The sequence below is a fragment of the Rhinolophus hipposideros genome (assembly GCF_964194185.1).
Source record: "Rhinolophus hipposideros genome assembly, chromosome: 7".
In the NCBI taxonomy this organism is placed as follows: Eukaryota; Metazoa; Chordata; class Mammalia; order Chiroptera; family Rhinolophidae; genus Rhinolophus; species Rhinolophus hipposideros.
The window spans coordinates 41,673,178-41,696,801 of record NC_138053.1 but is presented as its reverse complement, the minus strand read 5'-3'; the positions used below and the strand labels follow the sequence as shown (position 1 = coordinate 41,696,801).

The 23,624-nt window shown below is 35.7% G+C and overlaps 1 protein-coding gene across 4 annotated transcripts in view; it reads right to left on the bottom strand.

The window, feature by feature from the left end:
• The window catches only part of CETN3 (centrin 3), a 608,779-nt gene that overhangs the window by 287,846 nt on the left and 297,309 nt on the right, over positions 1 to 23,624 (bottom strand). For all 4 annotated transcript variants that reach the window (XM_081053674.1, XM_081053675.1, XM_081053672.1 and 1 more), the window contains one exon: positions 19,496 to 19,570. Coding sequence is in view for 2 of the 4 variants with exons in the window: in XM_081053672.1 (XP_080909798.1) it covers positions 19,496 to 19,570 (75 nt within the window). In the remaining 2 variants the exon portion in view is untranslated. The remainder of the gene's footprint in view (positions 1 to 19,495; positions 19,571 to 23,624) is intronic.

Sequence of the window (23,624 nt, the reverse complement as noted above, 5' to 3'; positions counted from 1 at the left end):
TAGAACAGAGGAAATTAACAACTGACGCCAGATTTCTTTTTCCTCTTCTTAAAAAGAAAAAACTATTTGTGATATTATTTTGGAAAATGAAAAAAGAATCAAGTTAACCATGTGGTTCAAATGACCCCGAAACTAAGATGGCTGAGTTTCCTGGTGAGAAAATGCAATACAGACTAGTGCTACTTGGAAGGTGTCAACTGGAAACCACAGAGGCAGGAGAGCTTGAACTCATGGATTCAAAGAGGCACATAATTCAGCTGTCTATTTATAAACTATTCTCTAGAGCTTGGTCATTTTTTTAAAGCTCCACTCAAGTTATTTTTTTCTCAGGAGAAATAAAGATTTAAAAGCCAAAAGAAGCATATACTACTACATGTCACTATGGGATCTGCCCCCAAGCTTGACTAAAGTGCTTTCTTTCCACTGAAAAATAATTTCCCATTGAATCTTTGGTTTGAAAGAAATCTGATTGAGAATTCCAAATCACTCCATAATTTAATTCATATTTGTAACAAGAATGACTAAACAATGGCTCAGAGTCATTTATTGAAATGTTGAAGGCAATGTCTTCTCGGCAACACCACCTTATCTAGTTTAGTCTCATTAGTCAACACAGCAGATATATGCTGCACATCTGCTGTACCTTTTATGTGTCCAGCACTGTTCTTTCAGCTGTAAAAATGTAAACCACAAGCCTTCTGTTCAAAGCATTGAGCCACTTCTATACACAAGCAGAGTTGTGAAATCCATAGCTTCCTGATTTGCACTTTTCTGGGGCCACATAAACAATCCAAAAACATAACATGGAACAGAAAAGGAAGATAAATGTCAGTATCCCTTACAGCTAACGATGGCCACATAATTCCTATGCAAAAAAATTAATACATAGAAGAGACTTTTAGGATGTCACAAGAGAAGATATAATTGTTGTTAAGACAATGATTCGCCAGGCTGTTTCGCATTTATGTCTAATCCCTCAGAAAAATGGGAAGAGAAAAGTGGCCAATATGGGTGGCTTTTCCCTTGCCATGCTTGTGTGTGTCCCTGGGAAGAGTCCGTTCTCTTTAGGGACCATCTCTACCTGTGAGAGCTCAGAGTTGCAAGAAGAGAAAGTACAAAGAACCCAGCAAATCATCGTGAGTGATGGTAAATATGGCGTCTGCTTCTTAACCTTGATAGAGACGAAATTCCCAGACCCCTGAATTTCTCTGTCAGACATAATGCCATATAGAAGACTGATCCACCAAGTGCATAGCACCACACACTTCCAGCATAGTGCCCCTGAGCAGGTGATTCAACTCTGCCTTCACCAGGCCATTCTAACACTCTCTCCATCTGGGAGCTTCTAGATGTTGTAGTATTTTATGCATCACACAGATTCCATGGTCATGGTCTTACTCCTGCACCTCTTTAACTGTGAGGTGGGTTCACTGGTGGAATTCTATGTGCTATGGAGTTTCATACCGGGGGATAAGGCACTCTGAAATTCCCTAGGTGGGGGTGACTTGGAGGGTAATAAATAAAAACATATTCAGAATGGTCATCTATTTCTGTGAGAACCAACCAATAGGCCTTCCAGAATGGAAGAGATGCACTGTAGTCAACTTTCCAGTGGTTGGTTATACTCTTAAAGGAATAGAGATATATTAGAAATTCATCCATGGTGATAGCTAGAGTACCCTTGGCAAGTGAAAATTAATCTGTTGGGCACATATGAAGCCTTCATCTCTGCTACCAGGTCCTTTTGAGTCATGTGCCCATTATACTAGTTTTATGGTGGCTGATGACAGAGGTAGACTAATGTCTACCAAGCAAGCCATTCTCATCTAGTTTGTAACTCCATGATTCTTCCACAATAATGCTTTCTGGTTAAGTATTCATAAGTCATACAAAGGTCTTTTCACTTGATGGATATCCATCAAGTATCCATCCACAACTTCTACCTCAGGCATTCCTGTCTCCAATCTTTCAGGGCCTTAAAAAGTCATTCAGGCCATTTCAATGACTCATGACACTGACTATATTCTCACCTCAACACTTCTTCAACACAAAGTAGGTAACGATGTGCACTACTAGAAACTCTGACATTAGAAAAATTGCCTCTTATCACTGTCTGAGTATAACTGGTAATGCAACCACATCCATTCTTAGTTTGACACAAATAATACACCAATGTATTTGATTATTTGGTGAGGATTCTATTAATTATTTGGCCCATCCATAAACCAAGATTCAGCTTTTTTCTCCTCTTTCAGCAGTCGTAAAAGACTGCTTATAGCCATAGACATGAGCCAAGGAAGAGTGTTTGTGCAACCACCATGATTGACATAGAAGGTAAAGATTCTAAGATCCCTGCTCACATAGCTTTCTTGTGCTTTCTAGTCTGCTCAGGATCAATGGAAACTTATCATTTGTTATGATGGATAACTGCTGGTTCCACCCAACTTAAATGCCTTGGATCATCCAACAGAACCCAACTGAAATGGGTGCCTACCAGGACCCAGTAACATGTCAGGAGATATTTCTCCACCGCAGATGGCATGGCCTTGCTCTAAAACTATAGGCCCTTCAATATTCTCCCATTGGGCTTACCATAAGTTGCACACAGCATCTTTTCCCACCACTGACACCACCGGCACCATAGGGCCTGCTAGATAGTGTATCCTAAGTGGACATTTGCTTGCATTATAACCTGAATCTCCTGCAAAGACCTTTCCTTTTCCAGGCCCCACACAAGCTAACAGTCTTTTATATCATTTAGCATATAAGCTAGAACAATATTTCTATGTATGGAATGTATTGCCTTCAGAACACAAAGAGGCTTACCTAGTGTTATGCCTTCTTTGTGGTAGTACCAATTTGTCTCTTATTTTTAGATGAAATATCCCAGCATCCCCTTGACCACTGGACCTCTAAAAAAAACCCATAGAAATATGAGGTCTCTGAATCTTCAATGGGTTTATCTTCTACCTTCTAGAGTACATGTGTCTAAGTTCTCCAGCATGTTAATCACCTCTTTTTCATTCTTCCTCACCAGCATGAGATCATCAATCAATGTGATACTCTATGAGATATCTGGATGGTCCACATATATCTTCTGGCTATATTATGGCAGAGTGGGAGAGTTAACATATACCTGGAACAAAAATTTCAGATCGTCTTTATGTATGTATATATACACACACACACATACATAGATTATATAATATAAACATATATATATATACATACATATATAATATAAAATATAAATATATATAAAAATTATACACACGTGTAAATGCTCAATGGAGATTTTGCGAAATTAATAGTCTGACCCCTTTTCATGTGTGTGTGTATATGTGAGATATATAAAATACCTCACACGATGTCTGTATATTTTGACCTAGGAATGCCATTTTCTATTAACCATCACACTTCCCTGTGGACAGCCTCCTTGGCTGTCCCTCTGACCTTGCCAATTCTTAAAAAATTGTGACCCACCATCCACTGGCTTTTAGTGGTTAAGCACTGCCACCTCAACTATGTTGCTTCAGAGTCCTATCATTCTCATGAGCCCTACCGTTCTCATGAAGATCCTAGCTCAGTGACTGCCACTCCTGTCATCAGCCCTGGTCTGCAGAGAAGAGTCACTACTAACCTTCTCAGAGATGCTGATTCTCCTCTCATCAGTGAGTTTCTGATGGTCTTGGTGAATAAGGTGTCTCCTGGGTCCTTGCCACTATATAAACTGGTGGGTCATTTAACCTCACATAATATATGCATTCCAGCATGCCCAATTTCCTGAACCTTTTAATCCCTTCCTGCATGTCTGCCACAGCAATCCAGGCATTTTACCTTACTCCGTGCAGGACATCACTGTCTCCAGGCTTCAAAGAGACACTCTAGCAATGGGTTTTCCTCTTTCCCTGGGATCCTTGGCAGGGTGGTAAATCTCATGGGAAAATACAATGCTTATGTCCTGGCCCCCTTGATCAAGCACTCTCAAAACCCTATCTCCTGGCTCCTATCAGTACTACTAGCTCCTCCTTGCAGCTCCCTCAGTATGACTGCTGTAAATATGCCCTTTACCTTCATTCCCAAAGCATCTTTTATTTGTTCTAAATGGCATTAAGATGAAGCCATCACTCATATACTTATAATAAATAACATTGCCATTCATTTATGCCACAAAGTATTTAATTTTAATTTAAAAAAAGATCTCTGTTCAGATACTTTTAGAGCAGACAGTTGAAATCCCTATGGTTATCCTTAGGTTCTGATTTGTCCTAATCCTGGATTCCCTCACAGTCTCAAATGGCTGCCCCTGGCAATTGGTTCTGGCTGTTCCTTTGTTTATGTCTAGTGGGAGAAAGAAAAGAAAAAAAAATGTTTTTCTTTCCCACAATCAGAGATATAATCCCTGCTCTCTGGTCTGATCGGAGCCATTTAGCCACATACCCACATTGGCACTGGGCCATGAGAATCACTGGGGGTGCCGTGGCCTGATTGGCTCTAACTTGATTAATTCATTAGCCCTAATCATAGTAGGCAGGGATTTGTCTTTTTGTATATTGCTTTTTTTATTTATGATTTTTTGTTTGTTTGTTTTATTCTAGTTTCACAGTTATATTCCTAGTGCACAGAATAGTGCCTAGACATACTGGCACTCAGTAAATATTTGTTGAATGAATGAATGAATGAAGATGCCTCTCTGAAGCTGGAGATAGAGTGGATTTCTGAATAGAGTTGAGGAACTTGTTAGGAAAGAGTAATGAACATAGAGTATCCTTCTATTTTGAATATCACATGCCTTTCTATTTTGAAGGAGACTTTGAATAGGTAATTCTCAAGCTATTGGCTGACTCATATCTATCTCAACAGAAGAATAACACCATTTCAACTATGAGTAGAACTAAAACATTTTTTCTTTATCCCTATAAATTAGTTCTGCCTCAGTTTGGAAATAGTTAGTTTCCTCAGTATTAGTAAAAGTTAAAGCAGTTTTCTCTATTTTAAATAACCAGTACTTTACAATGCTCTTAAGGAGATGTTGTACTTTTAAAACTATCGTACACTCATATGTCTGATATTCAAAATAATCACTCACAAGCAATATAATATCTAAAGTGAGAATTCAATATCTTCTGCCATTAACAACATCATTAATAACAAATGTCTGTTTAATTACTCTTGCTAAGATTAAAAAGGCCATTATTCTTGTAACTTGAGAAATTCATTAGCTGGAAAAGGCTGTTTAATGCCAAACGTACTCCTTAAAGATGCAGGCCCTGATATTTGAAGGTATTTCTGACATTCATGCATTTGCATTACTTTAAAAAAGCACTATCCAACTGTGCTGACGATCACGCTGTGACAATAAGCAAGCACTGTAACATTTCAAAATCAGAAGTGAAGCTACAAGACATTTTACAATACCATACAGAGTCTGTTCTTTCGAATACTTAAACACTACACACTTGAGCCCATGATTCATCATTCACCTCTCACTAATTCTGTGCTCAAAGGAGTCTTGTACCAACACAGTGCATCGTAAGGTACAGTTAATATTCATAAGCACCTCCTCCAAAGGGATTCAGAGCCATAACTTAAGATCTCTGTGAGTCAATTTTTAAAGTCTGATACTTCAAGGAATTCAGACCCATGAAATGAAAATTACAAAATGGGATTTAGAACAACATCTTTCTTAATCTATTGTTTCAGCTCAATATATTTTTAGCACAGAAAACTGCTTAACATTTAGTAAAAATTAGATCAGTGACAGTATACTCACAGAAAGCAATTCAAATTGCTTCAGTGGTAATGGTTATATACTATGTGTTGTATCATCCTTTCACTTTTTTGCCACTGTGAACAATAAAGCAGAGTCATTAAACAAGCCATAATTAAGCCTATCTCCTTACTTCTAGAATCCATCTACTTCCTGAATTTGATACACATATCATACCCTTATGTGTTGGGCTTTTAGATATAAGATTTCAATACCAGAAGGACAGGAAATACTGCACAGTTCAAACCAACCAACGTAAATTACTTCTGGGGGCAAGTTGCTGCTCAGAAAGAGGAAAAAGTGTCTTTCGGTAAGAAAACACTCTCTCTTCTCTCCTTCCTTCATCAGATAAATATAAATTGAGTATCTCCTCAGTGTCAGAAACTAGGCTACCATCTATCTGGAGTTCAATAAGACATGTGTCTACCATCAAGGAGATCTCACTACCTGGATGACACTGCTAAACCTGTTGACCAGTGGATGCAATCCTGTTGTAGGTGCTGTGTGTTGTAGACATTTGTGTGGGATACAGTTGGACACAAAGAGGGAGTGAGATGTTCTGCAGAATAATAAAAGACATAGAAGAATTAAACTTGATGGATATTAGAGCATAAAGAGTTTTGTTCATTTTTTCGTACTTGTCTTTCATCTGAGGGAGCAGAATTGGTGAAGGGAGAGTCTGTACTAGCCTCAAAGTTTATCCAGTTCGAAGTTTGCCTCCTGTTCCTCCTTTGCCCTGGAGCACAGTTAGTCTTATTTTGTTTGTTTGTTTCCATCTGTATGGAGAGGCACTGACCCAATAAGCTCATGGTTTCAACACCATTTGCCACATTGCTTCTTGGGATGTTTACCTTTGAGAAAGACAAGGTCTTCTCATTATTTTCTAGTAAATCTTTATTAATCATTACTCGCTCTTCTGGTGCTCAAAGTATCAACTTACAACGTTCTTAGCAAAAAGCAATAAGCTCCTTTTTCTTAATTTCTCGGCTTGAAAACACAGTGCCTACATGGTTTCAAACACCTGGGGTGATTAGATTCATCAATGGTGTTGTAACAATTTGTGATAATAGTCAAGTGAAAGTAACATATACTTGATTACGCAGAAAATAAGAATAATTCACTCTAAGGAGGAAAATCTCTTTTAAAGTTAGCCATCCATAGAATAGACTGCTTTCTAACTTGCTAAATTCCCTGATATTAGAGGTAGGAAAGTCAATGTTCACTGACATTAATTGGGGAAATTGATAAATATCTCTATTTTAGAAAGGTTATTCAGATTACATGACCTGTTCTCTCTAGAAAATGTATAGATTTATATTTCTATAAAATATGACTTAAACAAAAGGAATTTCTATAGCAGTGATTTGCTCCGTCTTTAAAATTTTCAAGGCAGTAAAAATATCTGTTCTCCCAAATATAAAATGAAGGTTTTGAGAACATTAGTCTCGGCATGTTTTCTTGCTTGGTAGTTTTTACAAACTTAATGCCTATGAGTTTTAATGAATATAAATAATATAAAAATGTGATGGCTTGGTGCGATGTCGGAGGGATAGTGGATGTGGGGACGGGGGGAGGGGGGTCCACAGTGTGAGGGATATAAATGATGAACGTCTAAGGATTACCTTGTCTTGTGCACCTGAAACTAATAAAAAGAAAAAATAAATTGAAAAAACAAAGTAAATGTTGATAGCTAAAAAAAATTAATAATATAAAAGCAAGACACTAAGTGGTACCCTTATCTGTATCAACACGCACGGTGTTTTTACTTGATAACACAAATTGCTCTTTGACACCTAAATTTAGCTGTGCTACCTATCCCTAAAAGAAAGCAAAGAAATAACAGATAGAGCTTTATCTGGGAAGACTCTTTAGCTGTTCGAGTTTTGGTGGGGAATCAGAACAGGATTCTATGGCCCTGGAATCCCTGAGGCTTTTAAGGATTGCTGACAATTACAGTGAGTTTCAGGTCTGGGACACCATCTTCATGGGAGAAGTCTGGGATCTGAGTGTGTCCATGGCTTGGCTTGCGTCGGTTTGAAGACCTATGCCAGGCATCCCCTTGGATTAGCCTTTGTTCTACTTAGTGAAGGAAATCATACGTAAATTTTCGCACAATCAAAAGTTCAGAAAACTCATTCAAATAATGCAAATAAAACATATGTTTTCTGGAGAGCTTTCCCTTATCCTGCTTGAACATCCTTAGCCCCCTGAGATTGTTCCATAGAAGACAAAAGGGTCTTCTTGTCAAATTCATTTGAACTCATTGTCAGAAATAGAATATTAACCTGCGTGACTGGGGGTTTTACTTATAGTATGGTTTGTCTCATACACATATACAAACACGTGCACACAGGTATTTGAAACTGGAGTTTACATGTCCATGGGAACTAACTAGACATTTATAGTACAGACAAAAATGAAAGAAGAGTTTTTTTTTTTTTTTTTCCTCTGTAAAAGAATCACTTTTATTCTGTGAAACTCTACTGGGAAAATTTAAAAGGTAAGAGTGTAACTCCTTAAGTGGAAAAAGCTTCAGTTTTTGCTATGAACATTAAAATTCACACAAAATTGGTTGAAATTCTAGCCTATGAGAAGAAAATATGAGAAAGAACACATATGCATATATATTATAGATATAGATAAATATGTAATATTTCAAGTTATTTAACAATTGTGTAGTTTTTAATCTAAAAAATCCTTGGGTATAAAACACATCAAAATATTTTACATGGACATTAATTTTCAGTGAAAATGAGCAAGCTTTCATTTTATGAAATAAATAACTTCACAAATAGTGTAAGTAATTTCACATTTGATAAAGCATATTGAATTTGATTCTTTGATTTGAGGTTTAGTAGACATTGGAAGAAAATTCTGACTCAGGGTCACAGCTTTGTATTCAAGACAAAGTAACAGGAAAAGAATAGATTGGAACATGTGATTCCTCTTATAGTCCTAACAGAAACCCTTTTAAGCTAGCTTCATGAAAAGAAAGCGAAACTTATATAAGAATAAAGGAACTCAAAAACAGGGACGCAGCTGTGCTTCAGGAAGAAACATGCTGACCAAGAAGCCAAGGACTAAAGGGTCATATGTAATTTGGGAAGTCTTCTCTCCTAATCTTTCATTGCCACATCTCTTTTTTACTTATATGTTTATTCCTGCCAAGGTCTCTGTCCAGTCAAACTCTCTCTGCTCCCAAGTCATTTGAAATAAAGATTATATAGAAAAATTACATAGAACATATGTGTGTGTGTGTGTGTGTGTATATATATATATATATATATATATATATATATATATATATATATATATATATATGTATAAGTCCATATTCTCAGTTAAACACTCTGATTGCCTAGCTTGGGTAAGACATCTAACTTTGGACCAATCAACTGTGGCAAGGTGGATAGAAGCACATTGTAGGAAAAGGGTTGCCTCTACTGTGACTAGGTAGAATTGCAGTCTTCAGAAAAAATGGCAGGCAAAAGTTCAAACACTGTTCTTGTTTACCAGGCAGCTTTCAAAGACTATGAGAATGAGAAATACAGGTAGGAAGCAATCACAATACGTAATGAGGAAGTTATGTGACCAGTTTTTTAGCTCCAGTTTAAGCAGAAAGTCAGAAAGTTGTGCTGGACCAGAGTATTGGGAGCTAAACTATGGTGGGGAGAATTCAGTGGTTTTACAGGTTTTTGTGTCACCTACTGAAATAAATGATGAAAGGTATAGTACACATTTTAAAGTATATTGTGATGTTAGAATATCACCAGTGAAAGTTCTCACAGGAAACTTCAGGGTCACGTACATTATCTTTGATAACTTTCCTTAATCAACGCCCTGCTCCTTATACTTGCAGGCTCAATTATTAACCTTTTTCATGGCCTGTTAGCAAATCCATTTCTCCAAGGCAGATCCATGTTAACACCCTTAGTGAATTAGTCACAATACTGTTATATAAACTCCAATGCAATATAACATCACACAGATATAGATTGATATACAGTATAATATCAACCCCAATTCAATACACCTTCTCACATGCCAGGCTACTCATGTGAATGTGATAGGAACATTCTTTCTTGAGAGTAAGAAACATAGGAAAAACTTCTTAAAAACTATTTTTAAAAAATGACAATGCTTTTTAAATTTCAAAGAAACATTTACTTTCCTGAAATCTTAAATAAACAATAGTCTATAGGATATAAATATACACTTTGAGGTTTATCAACTGTAGAGGTATGTATGTCTTTCTACTTAATTAACTATTTGGGTTTTCTTCTATTGAGTAAATTTCTCAATTTTTTTTCTAAAATTCCATGTTTTCTCCTTTTAACTTACTAATGATCTGTTCCTAATCTGACATTAACTATACTTCCGAACTTTTCTCCTTTGTCAAGTGGAAAATCTAAAAGGCATTGATTTTTGGCTCAAAAATCATGAATTCAAGAACTGACTGCCACAGATGAGTTATATAACTTTGACCATGTCAGTCAAAGTTATATAAAGTGCACTTTCCTTGTCTGCAAAATATGCCCACAGAGACATTTTTAGTATTAAATTAGATAATGTATCTAAATAAACCATATTTTAAACCCTGAAGTTGCCCAGATATATACATCATAAGAAAGATGGCAAGTCTCCGAAGTTTGACATATAAAAATCTAAATTTGAGTTCTGCTTCCATTATTTACTAGCTACGAAGCCTTGGGCAAGTCTCTTAACCTGTAAAACATCTCAAAAGTGTGGGTATTACCTCCGAAACAGCAGTGAGAAACAAATGAAAAATATACATAAAAGTGTCTTGTAAAATACAAAACTCAATAAAAATAAACCACTATTTTTATGTCATTCTTCATAGAATACATGACTATTAATTTTGCATTGCTGGAGCTTAGGACATTGCCTAAAATATAATTACTATCCATTAATTAGGATAAATTGAACAATAAAACACTTGTGAAATGGGCCTAGTTTTTTTCATACACATTTTTCTTTAGAACTTTTATTTTTTAAATAACTGACTATAAAGAAAAAATAATTAATGAACTAACTAAGAGTTATGTCTATACACACAATGGAATTTGCTGGTATTTTTCCCACTGCATTGATTGGTACATTAACTAAATTTCAAAGTAGTCCTAAATTAATTCTTTTGAAAAAAAGACTTTCAGAATTCAAAAATAAAAAAAGCTAACAGCATATGAAATGCAAATAACCTCTGTGTTAGAAATGATATTTTTGGAAATATTCTCCATGCATATTTCCCTTTAGTAAACCAATTTATCTTCCTTCATATCATCCATTATTTTCCACTCATTTGACAAATATATGTATGTATGTTGAATTCGTATGTGTGTGCGCCAGTAGAACGCTACCATGTTTCCCCGAAAATAAGACCTAGCCAGACAATCAGCTCTAATGCATCTTTTGGAGCAAAGATTAATATAATATCTGGTCTTATTTTACTATAATATAAGACCAGGTATAATATAATATAATACAATACAATACAATACAATATAATATAATACCTAGTCTTATATGAATTTTTGCTCCAAAAGACACATTAGAGCTGATTGTCCGGTTACGTCTTATTTTCGGGGAAACAGGGTATTACTGAAGATATAGCATTCAATAATAAAAAAATCTCTACTCATATAGTTTACATTCTCATAGGAAATGACTGATAATAGAAATATATATACAAGCAAAACATAATATCCAAATAGGTGGTACTGTGAAGAAATAACAGAGAAAAATAAATGAAAGAACGAGTTTAACATGTTGTGGTGAGGGTTCCCATTTTACCTAACGTGGAAGAAAGGTGTCTGTAACAACATGATATTTGAGCAGAGACCTAATTAAAAATGAGGGAGCAAACAATGCTGATATCTCTTACCTGTGAATTTTCCCACACAGAGAATAATTAGTGAAAGGTCCTGAGATGAAGCCCCTTCATATTTTTAAGGAACAATAAGGAAGTCTACATGCCTGTAGCAGAATGAGCAAGAGGAAAACTAGTAGGAGATAAGGTCAGAGAGATATTGAGGGATGAGTTCTCATGGGCTTGATGGGATTGTAAGGATTGGGGGGTTGCATTTTGAGTTAGACAAAATTGAAAAAGGGGATAAAACTGAAAATGAGTACATGACCATGATTATTAATTTCATGTGTCAACTTGACTGGATCACGGAGTGCCCAGTTATTTGGTTAAACATTAATTCTAAATGTGTCTGAGAGGGTATTTCTGGATGAAATTAGCATTTGAATCTGCTAAACCTAGTAAAGCAGATTGCCCTCCCCAATGTGGGTGAGTATCACTCAACCTATTGAGGGCCTGAACAGAACAAAAAGGCAAAGACTTAGAGAATTTGTTCTCTCAACCTGACTACTGAGTTGGGACATTGGTCTTCTCCTGCCCTCAAACTGGGCCCTTACAGCATCAGCTCTCCAGCTCTCAGACCTTCGGACTTGGACTAGAAGTTATACCATCAATTGCCCTGGTTCTCAGGCCTTTGGACTAGGACTGGAACTACATCACCAGCTTCCCTGGGTCTCTAGCTTGCAGCTGGTATGTGCTGCGACTTCTCAGCCTCCATACTCATGTTTGCCCATTATTTAGAATAAATCTCTTTCCTAGAGATAAATAGATGTAGATGTAGATGTATATCTATAGATATATAGAATATATAGACACATAGAATAGATACAGATATAGATATAGATGATATAGATAGATTGATGATATAGATATCGATATCGATTAGATATAGATATAGATATAGATATAGATATAGATATAGATATAGATATAGAATAGGGAGAGAGAGAGAGAGACTGACTTACTGTTGGTTCTTTTCCTCTGGAGAACCTCAACTAATACCATGACTTACAGTAAATTCTTTCCATATATGAAGAGAAAGTAGACAGCCCACCCATGGCGGAACTAGTGGAGTAAGAATCAAGATGAGAACTAGAGGGAGAGCAAAGGGCCAAAACAAGGAGGGGCCTATAGTAACTCTAAATATCTATGAGGAAATTTGGGAACATATAGAAAGGCGCCTCTTTCTCCAAAGCCTGAGAGAAGTTGGAGATTCTAGGAGTAGTCCTGGGGAAGAAGAGACGTGGAGGAAGGAAGTAGCATTGCTACAGGGAGGTGGCTGAGACATAAGCTTGAGACAGTTCTCCTAGTTTGCATGGTCTGTGTGGAGGGGCTTATGCGCGCATCAGCAAGGTGGTATGGGGGTTCTGAGGAGACTGGTGAAACAGTAGAGGCCTGGCACCAAGATCAAGGCATTTTAGTGTGCTTGTATGCAAACAGCTGGGACCATGGACTTCAGAAGCGTTTCCCTTCATGACAACCATAGAGGCCAGAAGGACTAGTCACACTGTCCTCACTGTCACCAATCTACCCAGATGCTATCTGGGGGTGAAGGAAGATATCCAAAGGACTAGCATTTTTCTCAAAGAGACTGTCTTAAATATGAAGAGGCTGGGAGAACATTGATCGTTGAGATTTCTCCCCACCACTATTCCCTGCACCCCACTCAGTGATGGACAAGAATCATGAGAAAGATTAGTTACTGACAGACTGCACATTTCAGTTGTGATTTATAAATTGTGACCCTGCTACATACCCACATTTTAGAAATCCAGTTTCCTACATCATTTATCAAAGATTCATGTCATATATTAAAATAAGTTTTCACACTTTGTATGAACAGTTATGTAACCAACAATGTCTTGTTTAAAAAGCAACGATGCTTAATATTAGCTTGACTTTATAATAAAATCTAATTTAATTGTTTGAAAGTGTGATAGGGCAACATTGTTAAAGTGCCTAACATCCTCCCCTCTCCCCAACTTACTGAATGGATCTATTACTAAAAGCATGAGTTTATTAGTCCTGGAAGTAAGTTTTTAAGCATTAAGCCAACGGACTGAACTGCTCCTAAGATTTACTATCTATGCTCAACTGAAAACAAAACACTGGATCTGAGGCTAATTAAGGAACATGTTCATTTTCTCCCTCCATTTAAGCCCAAGTCATATATTATTTTAAAAACAATATTTATTCGGATAAAATCAGAAAAACAGCCTAAACAAGGTCCTTCTCATGCTACTATTGTGAAACTTCCATTGGTACGTTTGCGTGCATTTTTCTTTCCTTCCTCCTAACAATCCTTATAACTTTATCCTCACTGGGGTTCTTCTGTGTTCAAGCAGATAAGCAAAAGTGAATCCTTAGATTAGCCAGGAGGCAGCAGGCAGGAGAAGAAAAAAGAAGTGTTGGTCACAATTGAAGGACATGCTTTTCAAAAGTAGTTCAGACATTTCAGAAAAGCTTACTCATCTCCTTTCATATCTGCTAGTATGACCACCTTATTCTTCTTTTTCAGATTGCCTCCAGGGTTATCTGCTGTTTGATTGTCATTACAAAAGTCAGGTCTGCTCAGTATCATGTCAATTTATCCCTGTGTCCTTATTCTAACTCCCTATTACTCCTTCCCAGCCCTGTGCTCTAGTCCTAACAATACATCATGTAATGGTGGCTGGGTGCCACCTGGCATCACTTGCTCCCTTATTATGAATACCAATGTAATACAAACCCCACAAGAGTGTCTCAAGTTATGTGGTTGTGCTGTGACATCTAAACAAATACCAAACCCCTATGGGGGAGTAAAATAAGGCATCCTTAGAAAGTGTTCTCTCTACAGTTTATCACGTTTGGATTACTATTCACTTGACAAAATATAATTTCGAAAAGTGAACTGTATTTTATAGATGTCTTACAAATAAATCCATGACATGCTGCTTTAACATTGTGTGGAATCTTACCTTCTGTGCCCAAATTTAACAGCTTAGCTTTCCATTGTCTAAGTATTTGCAGTACATTTGAATAATATGGTGTAATCAGATTTTCTCAAGCTTTTATTTGTTAAAGTGGCATAAATAATATAAAGTAAGCCTAATTTCACATTAGATACCTTCTGTGATGGCTCATGCAGCTCAAGGTTTTCTTTTTTCTTTTCTTTTTTTCTTTCTTTCTTTTTTTTTTTTTTTTTAATTAAGGAGATTCCAGCAGTCATTTCTGACTTCTCTGGCATCTTTCTGCAAATCCTATCCACTTTACTGCTACACCGAGGTTCATTTGTGTCATTCAAATCTTTTCTCTTTAAATATCCACTTATAAATTTATTATGGCAATACATTCATATCTTTACATTTAATCTGAAACTTCGATAACAAGCAGGATATGGAATAAATGAATAGCAGACACACTTGACAAAATTAAAATGCTCTCCTGACAGTGCCCATATGAACTATTACAATGACAGAATAGCATTTTAATTCTGTCCAGTTCTTCTTTCTCCTTTTCACTCTTCATTTCTCCTTCTCCAACTTACTGTGGAACCTTTGATAAAAGATCCAGACTTTAAGTGCCCAACATCCTCACAAAAATGTTGGAGGATGTTTTAGAATCATGGATTTTGAATGACAGAGATGAACTTCACTACAGCACTGCTGCAGTGGGGAATTTATCATTTTGTTAATTAAGAAGGGTTTTCCAATAGTCACTCCAGAAATTGCCTCTGGAATATCATTAATTAACCATCCCGCTTCCACCACAGGAGGGAGGGGGAGGACCAAGCAGCAAAACTGACAAAAGGAGGAACTATTAAAATACACACACATACAAATTTGAAAAGCACCAGACAAATTTGGAAAGGAAGAGAATTATTTAAAGCTGGTATTATAGGATCAAGAGAGTTAACAAAAAGTCCAATTCATAGCATGAAAGCTATCTTGGTTCACAGGCTTCATGTTAGTTTCTAAATAAAGTCAATAGTTTGGAAACTCTTTATCTGAACTAAATAATTTACATGTTGTTTGGAATTTGAGGGCTTTTTTTTTTTTTTTCCACGATGACTGTTTCCTTTCTAGGGAAGAAGAAAACAAGTCTTTTATTTTCTTCTGCAGTTTTCTTATTTGTTGAGTATCCAGGTAACAAACTACTTAAAATCAGCCAAACAAAACTTGATAATTGGCCCCTATCCCCATCTGAGCCACAGAAGAATGTAACCATGGCAACCTGTCATTTAGAGCAGACCATCTCGTGTACCTTTCAGAATTTAAGTATGTGAGAATCTATCCATTCCTAAGTAGAATTATCGTGCCGGGAGCATTTTGTTCTTTATTGTAAAGGAAGTATGAAGCCAAGCTTCTAAATAGTTCTCAACAAGGTGTTCAGGTGAAAAACAGGTTCAGTTGCTGTGAAAGATGCAGATAACACACTCTAACCTACAGTCTGCTTTCTGTTAAGGAATAAACAAGAAGTGGACAGTATGAAAGGACAATAATTAAAACCACGATGACAGTAGCAGGGTAGCTTGCTAAAATCTTAGTTTCCACAGTAAACAGCATTCATGGTTAGAAATCAGACTGACGCAGAAACAGGCCATCCTCAGTTTAAAGGAGTTTGATCTTTACAACCATCACGTTTAGCACATGCCAATAAGTACCATTCACTTCGTGTTTTTTGTTGTCGTCCTTGGACAATCAAAGCTTAAAACAGTACTTTATCTCTCTGGATTTCATAATACATGAGAACACATTTTTTTATTAATTTCTAGTGACAGGGCTTAAACTGGCTAGGGATGATCTCATAGACTCTTAATTATCAATTGTCAAAAATCTGTAAAAGAGTTTGAAAAGTGGTCCTTTATTAAAGAGGCCAACCAAATCTCTCTTCTTTCACCATTAACACACCCTCAGTCATGATTAAAATCTGTGATCAGTTTTAATTTTATCAATGAAACTAATAACCAACTTCTCCATTTTCATTAGAATAATTTAAGAGAGTAAGAACATAAAAAGAGAATCACTCGTGAGGCTAGCAGGAATGAAGTATGTTTTGTTAGAGTTGGGTATATTCTATCTGTAGTCTTTACATCAAGGGGTTATAATAGGCATGATAATAAAAATGAAGAGTGGATTTTGTCCTTTACATTTAACATGCTGTCTGCCAATTTATATTTCTAAATCACTGCTATGAGAGGGTCACTATGAATGACGCTAACACTTTTATCTATGTATTAGGTTGGTGCAAAAGTAATTGTGGATTAGATGGTTAAAAATAATTGCAAACACTGCAATTAGTTTTGCACCAACCTAATATAATATCGAAGCATCTGTGATAATTCTCCAATTCTTATTCAAGTACCTTTTGCAAAGTGTGGTGGGGCATGCAAAGGAGTGGTAATTGATTTTCCACGAAGCTAAAGTAACTCCAGGGCTCCTTCCCCCCACCCCCTGCAAGAACCTGGCAGAGACCCTGGAAATTTTTTAATTCATAATTCTTAATATTTTCCTTTAAAATTCTTTGGAAAGCGTATGAACTTTAGGCTCCACAAAACCTAGATGTGCCTCCCTGCCATCCTCCACTGAAGCTTAATGGAAGCATCTTAAGACTTGTGCATTTTTCTGTGTGGAACTATTGCAAGAAGGGCGGTGAGGAACTGACACAGTGCTAGAGGTTTGGAGACTTCCAGGGAAAGACGAAATGTAGCCTGGGCAATACAGTGATGAGACCCGTAATAATTTAAAGAGGTCTCCATTTTATTGCTGGAACACCTATACTTAAAATTACTTTAATATATGAATGTTCTTAGCATTAAGTTAAAGAAACCATTTCGGAAATTCTCTTTTGCTAGCAAATGTCTGAAGTCTACATTAAAAAGAGCATAAATGATATAATGTACGATTCGTGTAATACATAGGTAATTATAATCCTAGTAACTACCACTTGTTGACCATTTTGTGTTGGGCAGTATGCAAAAACACTTTATGTACATTAAATCCTCAAAGCAAACTTGTGAGGTAGATATTATTATTATGTTTGTTTTACAGAGGATCCTCGGGACTAGGGAGATTAACTTTCCTAAAGTTATACCACTGATAACCATTTAAAATCTCATTAAAAAAAAAAGAATAATTAAGCCACTACTTCATCACGATAAATACAGGCACTCTTACACAATCTTGATTTGGGATTATAAATTAGTAATACCTCCCCTGAAAGTAATATTTTTAACTATAAATTTTTTATACCAATAACTCAATAATTCCATTTCTAGGAGATTAACCTAAATAAGTTATCTGAAATTGAACAAAAATTTATATCTAAAAATGCTCTTTTCAGTATCATTGCTAATAGGAAATAAAAAAAATATCTAAAGATATATAAATATAGTGGAATTGGAGACAAATTTATGTTAGAATGATACACAAACATTAAAGGTTTTGTTTAAAGTTTCACCTAACATTATAATATAAAATACATATTATATTATTATATAATATAAACACATAAAACTTCATTTAAAAAAAGACAGGAAGAGATATGCCAACTTGTAAGAGCTGTTTGAGATTATGGCCATCAAGGTGGTAAGGTTCTATATGCAGTTAAAGGTATGAGACTGAAACTGGGTGATAAGACATATCTGAAGCTCCAAAGGAGAATTTGAAATATACTTTAAGTTTACATTATGTTTATAATAAAAAATATTTTTTAAATGAAGGATCATTGAAAACTGAAGATGTTGAAGAAGGATTTCAAGAGGCAGTGACACTTAACTTGGATCTTGAAATATCAACGTCATTTCTATGAGGAGAAAAAAAAAGGTAATTCAGGGCCACGACCAGGAGGAGTAAAAGCTTGGAGTAGAGAATGTGCAGGCTACATCTGTGAGGAAATGTCTTAATATGATGGAATGCAGGATTCCCTTTGGAAAGATAGAAAAAAGTTTTTTAGCTATTATTGTGAAACCAGACTATTGTGTGATTCCGTTTTGAGGAGGTTGAATAGCATCTAGTAATAAATTGTTGATCAGTATAGGCTATTGAGCTAAGGACTGGCGTGTAAAATTGGCCATGTAGGAACACGAGTGGATTGGCAGTATGTGGATAAGAGCTCTGGAAGCTGAAAGCAGGGGCAGGGCACTCTGCTATAATCTTCAAAGCATGTGATGGTTAGTTTTGAAACTAATTTATTCATAGTGTTAATGGTGAGAAATGTACAGATCTCAGAGAAAGCTTAGAGGGAAGAATAAACAGGATTTGATGAAAACGAATGTATGAGATAAAATTGATGGGAGGATATAGACATTTCAGAGGCTCAGTTCTAGTCATTTTAATGTTTTTTTTTTTTTTTAGAAGAAAGGCATAGTTTATTTGAAAAGAAAATTATCTGAAATTTAATGTGTTTAGTTTGAAGAGATAGACAGTCTATCAAGGGAGCAAGTCCCAGAAACAGTTGAAATACAGACCTCTGAAGCTGGGGTAAATGAAACAAAAGTTTCTCTTAGGACTCAAATAAAGCTATGAGCCAGAGGAAAAGAAAAACATAATCAACTCTGCCTTGTTCCTTGTTCCATCCAAGGGTGTTAGCAGTTACTCATTTTAAGTGTCACTTTGCACACAGACTTAAACCAACCTTTTGGAACCTAACCAAATTATAAATAGAAGAAGTTCTGTAAAAAGGAGAGCCATCAACATGGAAGCAAAAGTCAAAACCATGAGTCATAGTTGATTCAGGGAAAGCATACAAAAAAGAAAAGAGAAATGCCCAGGAATTAAACTCTGGGAATGTTCACAGATAAGGAAAAAAAAAAAAAAAAAAAAAGAAAGAAAGAAAGAAAGAAGAATTGCAAAACACAGTACCTTTAACCCTTTGAAACTCTGAGATACGCAGCCAAATTTGCTCTTCAGGTCAGATGTGAACAACACACAGTGACACTGGAAAGGAAAAAAACAGAGGAAAACAGCACCAACTGAAAAAAACTATTAAATCAGAATTCAGAGTACATTCTTATTGAAAAACAAGAAGAAAACTCTCAAAATCAACCAGCATAATTGTATGGTTCACAAGAAATCTATCACTGAAACAAAAATTCTCCAGAGAAAATAAGAAGCCAATACATTTTCATTTCAACCTCAATGATCAAGAGATGAAAAACTAAAGAATATGTTTACCTGGGAAGTAGCCCAATTAGCTGAATTAACCCCTAATGCTGAAACTGAAGTGATTATATTTTCCTTCTGAAAACACATGTAAATCAAAAAGATATTTAAAATAATTACCTACATAAACTATTCAAATTTCAAAGTCTTGTATATGTATTTTTTTCAGATGACAAATACAGTGACCTGCTTTTTCTGTAAATGTTCCTTCTCTAGTTATAATTTTAGAAAGATTCAATATACTCATTCTTATAGAATCTCACATTTATGGGTTCTCAAGTATGATTTCACTTTCACTCGAATTAAAGCAAATATGTTCTTTTTTCTAATGGCCCAAATCTCAAGAGGCTTAGTTAAATTGGAGTTGTACAGAGGTACCAACTCTCAAGAGCACTTATTGGGAACCTGGACATGTCTTGTCACCAGGGTTACAGTAAAACACAGGCACCATCCATTGGAGGTGAGAGAGAGCAAATAAAAAAAAAAAAAACACAAAAAAAATGAAAAAAAAAACAATAAAAAATGTTAAACTTGCTGTAATATGGAAACCAAAAAAGGTTAAGGCTTCTATTAACATTTTTATTTTAATTTAACAATTGCCTACATTTTTCTCTATTTTGTCAAGTCATATTTTTAAGAAATAAAGCAATGCAGATACATTTAAAATACTATGTATGCACCCCTACTCCCATTTCACACTTCCCTTCCCTAAAGACAAATGCCATAGATAGATTTTCTACTTCAGAAACCTTTAGTTAATACTCAACCTCACTAGTACCCAGGGAAGTGGAAATTAAAATCATGATATAACAATTTACATACATCAGATTGGCCAGAAATTAAAATCTGACAAAAATCAAGCTCTGGTGAGTCTGCGGAGAAACAGAGATTCTCTAATACATCTGATAGAAATGTAAACTCACAGCTATCACTTTAGGAGGAATTTGCCCATACCTTATAAATGTAAAATGTGATGATCCCATGATAGGGCAATTCCATGGGTAGGTTGTGAAAAAATACTATTCTTTCCTCCTTCTGGGCATGTAGAAGAATTATACTCCTCAGTCCCCTTGTCTTTGAATGAGGCTACTTCTGGCCAGTGGTTGGGAGATGGAAATAATGATGTAACATGTTGCTGGATATATAATTGCCAGTGTAAGCTGCTATTGCCTTGCCAAGATGATCTTGGAAACATATGCTAATGTGTAGGGAAAAAGATCAAGGCAGCCTCGGGAATGGAATGCTAAGCCAAATACAGGAAGGAGAGAGGCCCTGGAGAGTCCCCTGAATCCAGAACAGATTTTATGTGAGCAAGAAACAAACTTCTTTTGTGTTCTGCCATTGAAATTTGGAGGTAGCTTCTTATGGCAGCACAAATAGCATATCCTGACTGATACATAAATAAATACATCAGACAAAAATTCTCATACGTATACACAAGGAGACATGTTCATAGTATCCTTTGCAATAACACAAAATTGATAAATATCTCAATGCTTATGAGAAGTGAGAGCAATCAGTTATGGTATGTTTATACAATGGTATACTAACTGAAGACAGAAAAGAACTTTATTTATATGTGTATGGAAAATCCCAAAAACACAATTTTAAGAGAAGCAAGTTGATGAATGATATGTATGATATGATAATTCTAGAACGTGAACTCAATTAGGAAAGAAAATTCATTCACTCTCTTATTCCCAGTCCTTAGAACATCCTGGTGGGTTACAACAATGACTCAATAAATATTTGTTAAATGAATAAATGATTGTTATTTTGGAAAATTTATTAATATGTTAGATACTACATATTGATGGATTTGTACATGTAGTAAACAGTTTAAAAATATGTACTGAAGAAGTGGTAGTGGATATCCAAAACAAGTATAGTTTATAATGTTCTACTTTAAATGGACATAGTGTTTTTACAATTTCTTGAGGAACAACATTTTTGACTACTCTGTTTGTGTCTGTAATTAGAATAGAATATATAAATTATATATAAAAAAAAATATCTAAGAGACTTCCAAAAATCAGGCAGAGAAGTTTACCTTATAAGCAAACTTCAGTGTGAAAACCAGTAACATAAATATATTGTATGTCTACTGTACAGTTTTGTTTGTATTCTTTGAATATATCTCCTTTCTACAGTAATACCAATAATTAATAAATATGTTGAAAAAATGGCAGATAAATATGAGGTATTTTAATTTTTAGAAAGTAAACACTGCTTTGCCACAAACTTTATCCTTGGATAGTTTTATATCTTGTAGGTTTTGATAGAAATAAAAGCTCATTAACAGAATATGTTTTACCCAAACCATTACAACTTCATCATTTTGAATCACAGCTCATTAAAACAATTATAATCAAATGTTTCATTATTTTTTCCCTTCTGAGAAACAACCGAAAGTTTGTTTTTCTTCATCTAAATCTCTGGGGTGATATAAACAGGGTACATAGATATGTGTGCTGTTTTATGTTTCAATGTGTCTCTGATGCTAGTTTGAGTTATTTCATATTTATTCTAATATTACTTCGACAGAATTTCAGAACTTGACATTACAAGTATAGTTAAATTAACAAGATATTTAATACCATTCTCTCAAAATTCAAATATTGGCAGGTGATTGTTTAATGGAATTCAGTTACATTCCCCTGCAGGTGTATTCTATTTTGGATCTCGCCAAAGCTGAAAGGGGATAAACTCTCAATGGTTAGCTTTAAATCTTCTTTTATACTTTGAAGTATAATATATCACACCACGTTACCTGAGCAATCCTGGATAAGAAAGAAAAAAAGGAAGGAAGGAAGGAAGGAAGGAAGGAAGGAAGGAAGGAAGGAAGGGAGGGAGGGAGGGAGGGAGGGAGGGAGGGAGGGAGGGAGGGGAGGGGAGGGGAGGGGAGGGGGGGAGGGAAGGGAAGGGAAGGGAATCTGCAGTCCTGCTAGAGCTTTATGTGAAATCAAGTTTGGCTTTCGCTGCTCAAAGTCAGATATGGGATTATCTGGAAGCAAACTCAATCATATGTCTGGTGCCTGTGCTGAGACTTGAATAGCTGGGGCTTGAGCAGCAGGAAATCCTCTGTCTCTATGGTGGCTTCATTCACTACATGGCAACTCTGGCTTCCTTTTGTCATATATTCCAAGAGAGAGAGACAGACAAAAGCCATATGACCTTTTATGACTTAGTTTCCTAAGTCACACCATGTTACTTTTGCCACATTCTCTTGATAGAGGAAGTTGCTATATTGGCAGTTTCAATGGGAGGGCACATAGAACCCACTTCTCAAAGGAAGACTATCAATGTTGCATTGTAAGTAAAGCATGTGGTCTGGGATACATACTGGTGCAACTATCTTGGAAAATAAAGTCTGCCACATTATGTTTATTGATTATTATAAGAAATTAAAATCTACTATATTTATATGTGTTCATCTGCTGGAAAAAGCATATAATAAATATAGAAGTACTAAGGCATCAATTGGGCAGAAAAGATCAAATGAAATATTGGCTACTTTGAACCAACCTTTTGGTGCTGCCAATAAAATACTTCCTGCTTCCCTCTTTGAACATTCCACCCCACATCTATACCCTACACTGCTCACTTTTCACCACTGTCTAAAATTCCTCATCAAGAGAACAAGTATTCAGTAATTCTTGGCCTCAGTTTCATTTTGCTGCTTTAATTTAATTTAGGTCACTATGTTTTAGAGTGTTGGGGTTGGAGCAATTTTCTTTTAAAAACCATGGAAACACAAAGTCATCTTTGGCAAGGTAGAAAGGATATCTAAAATATGGAATATGAGAAAAATTTGAGCACTCCCCTCACC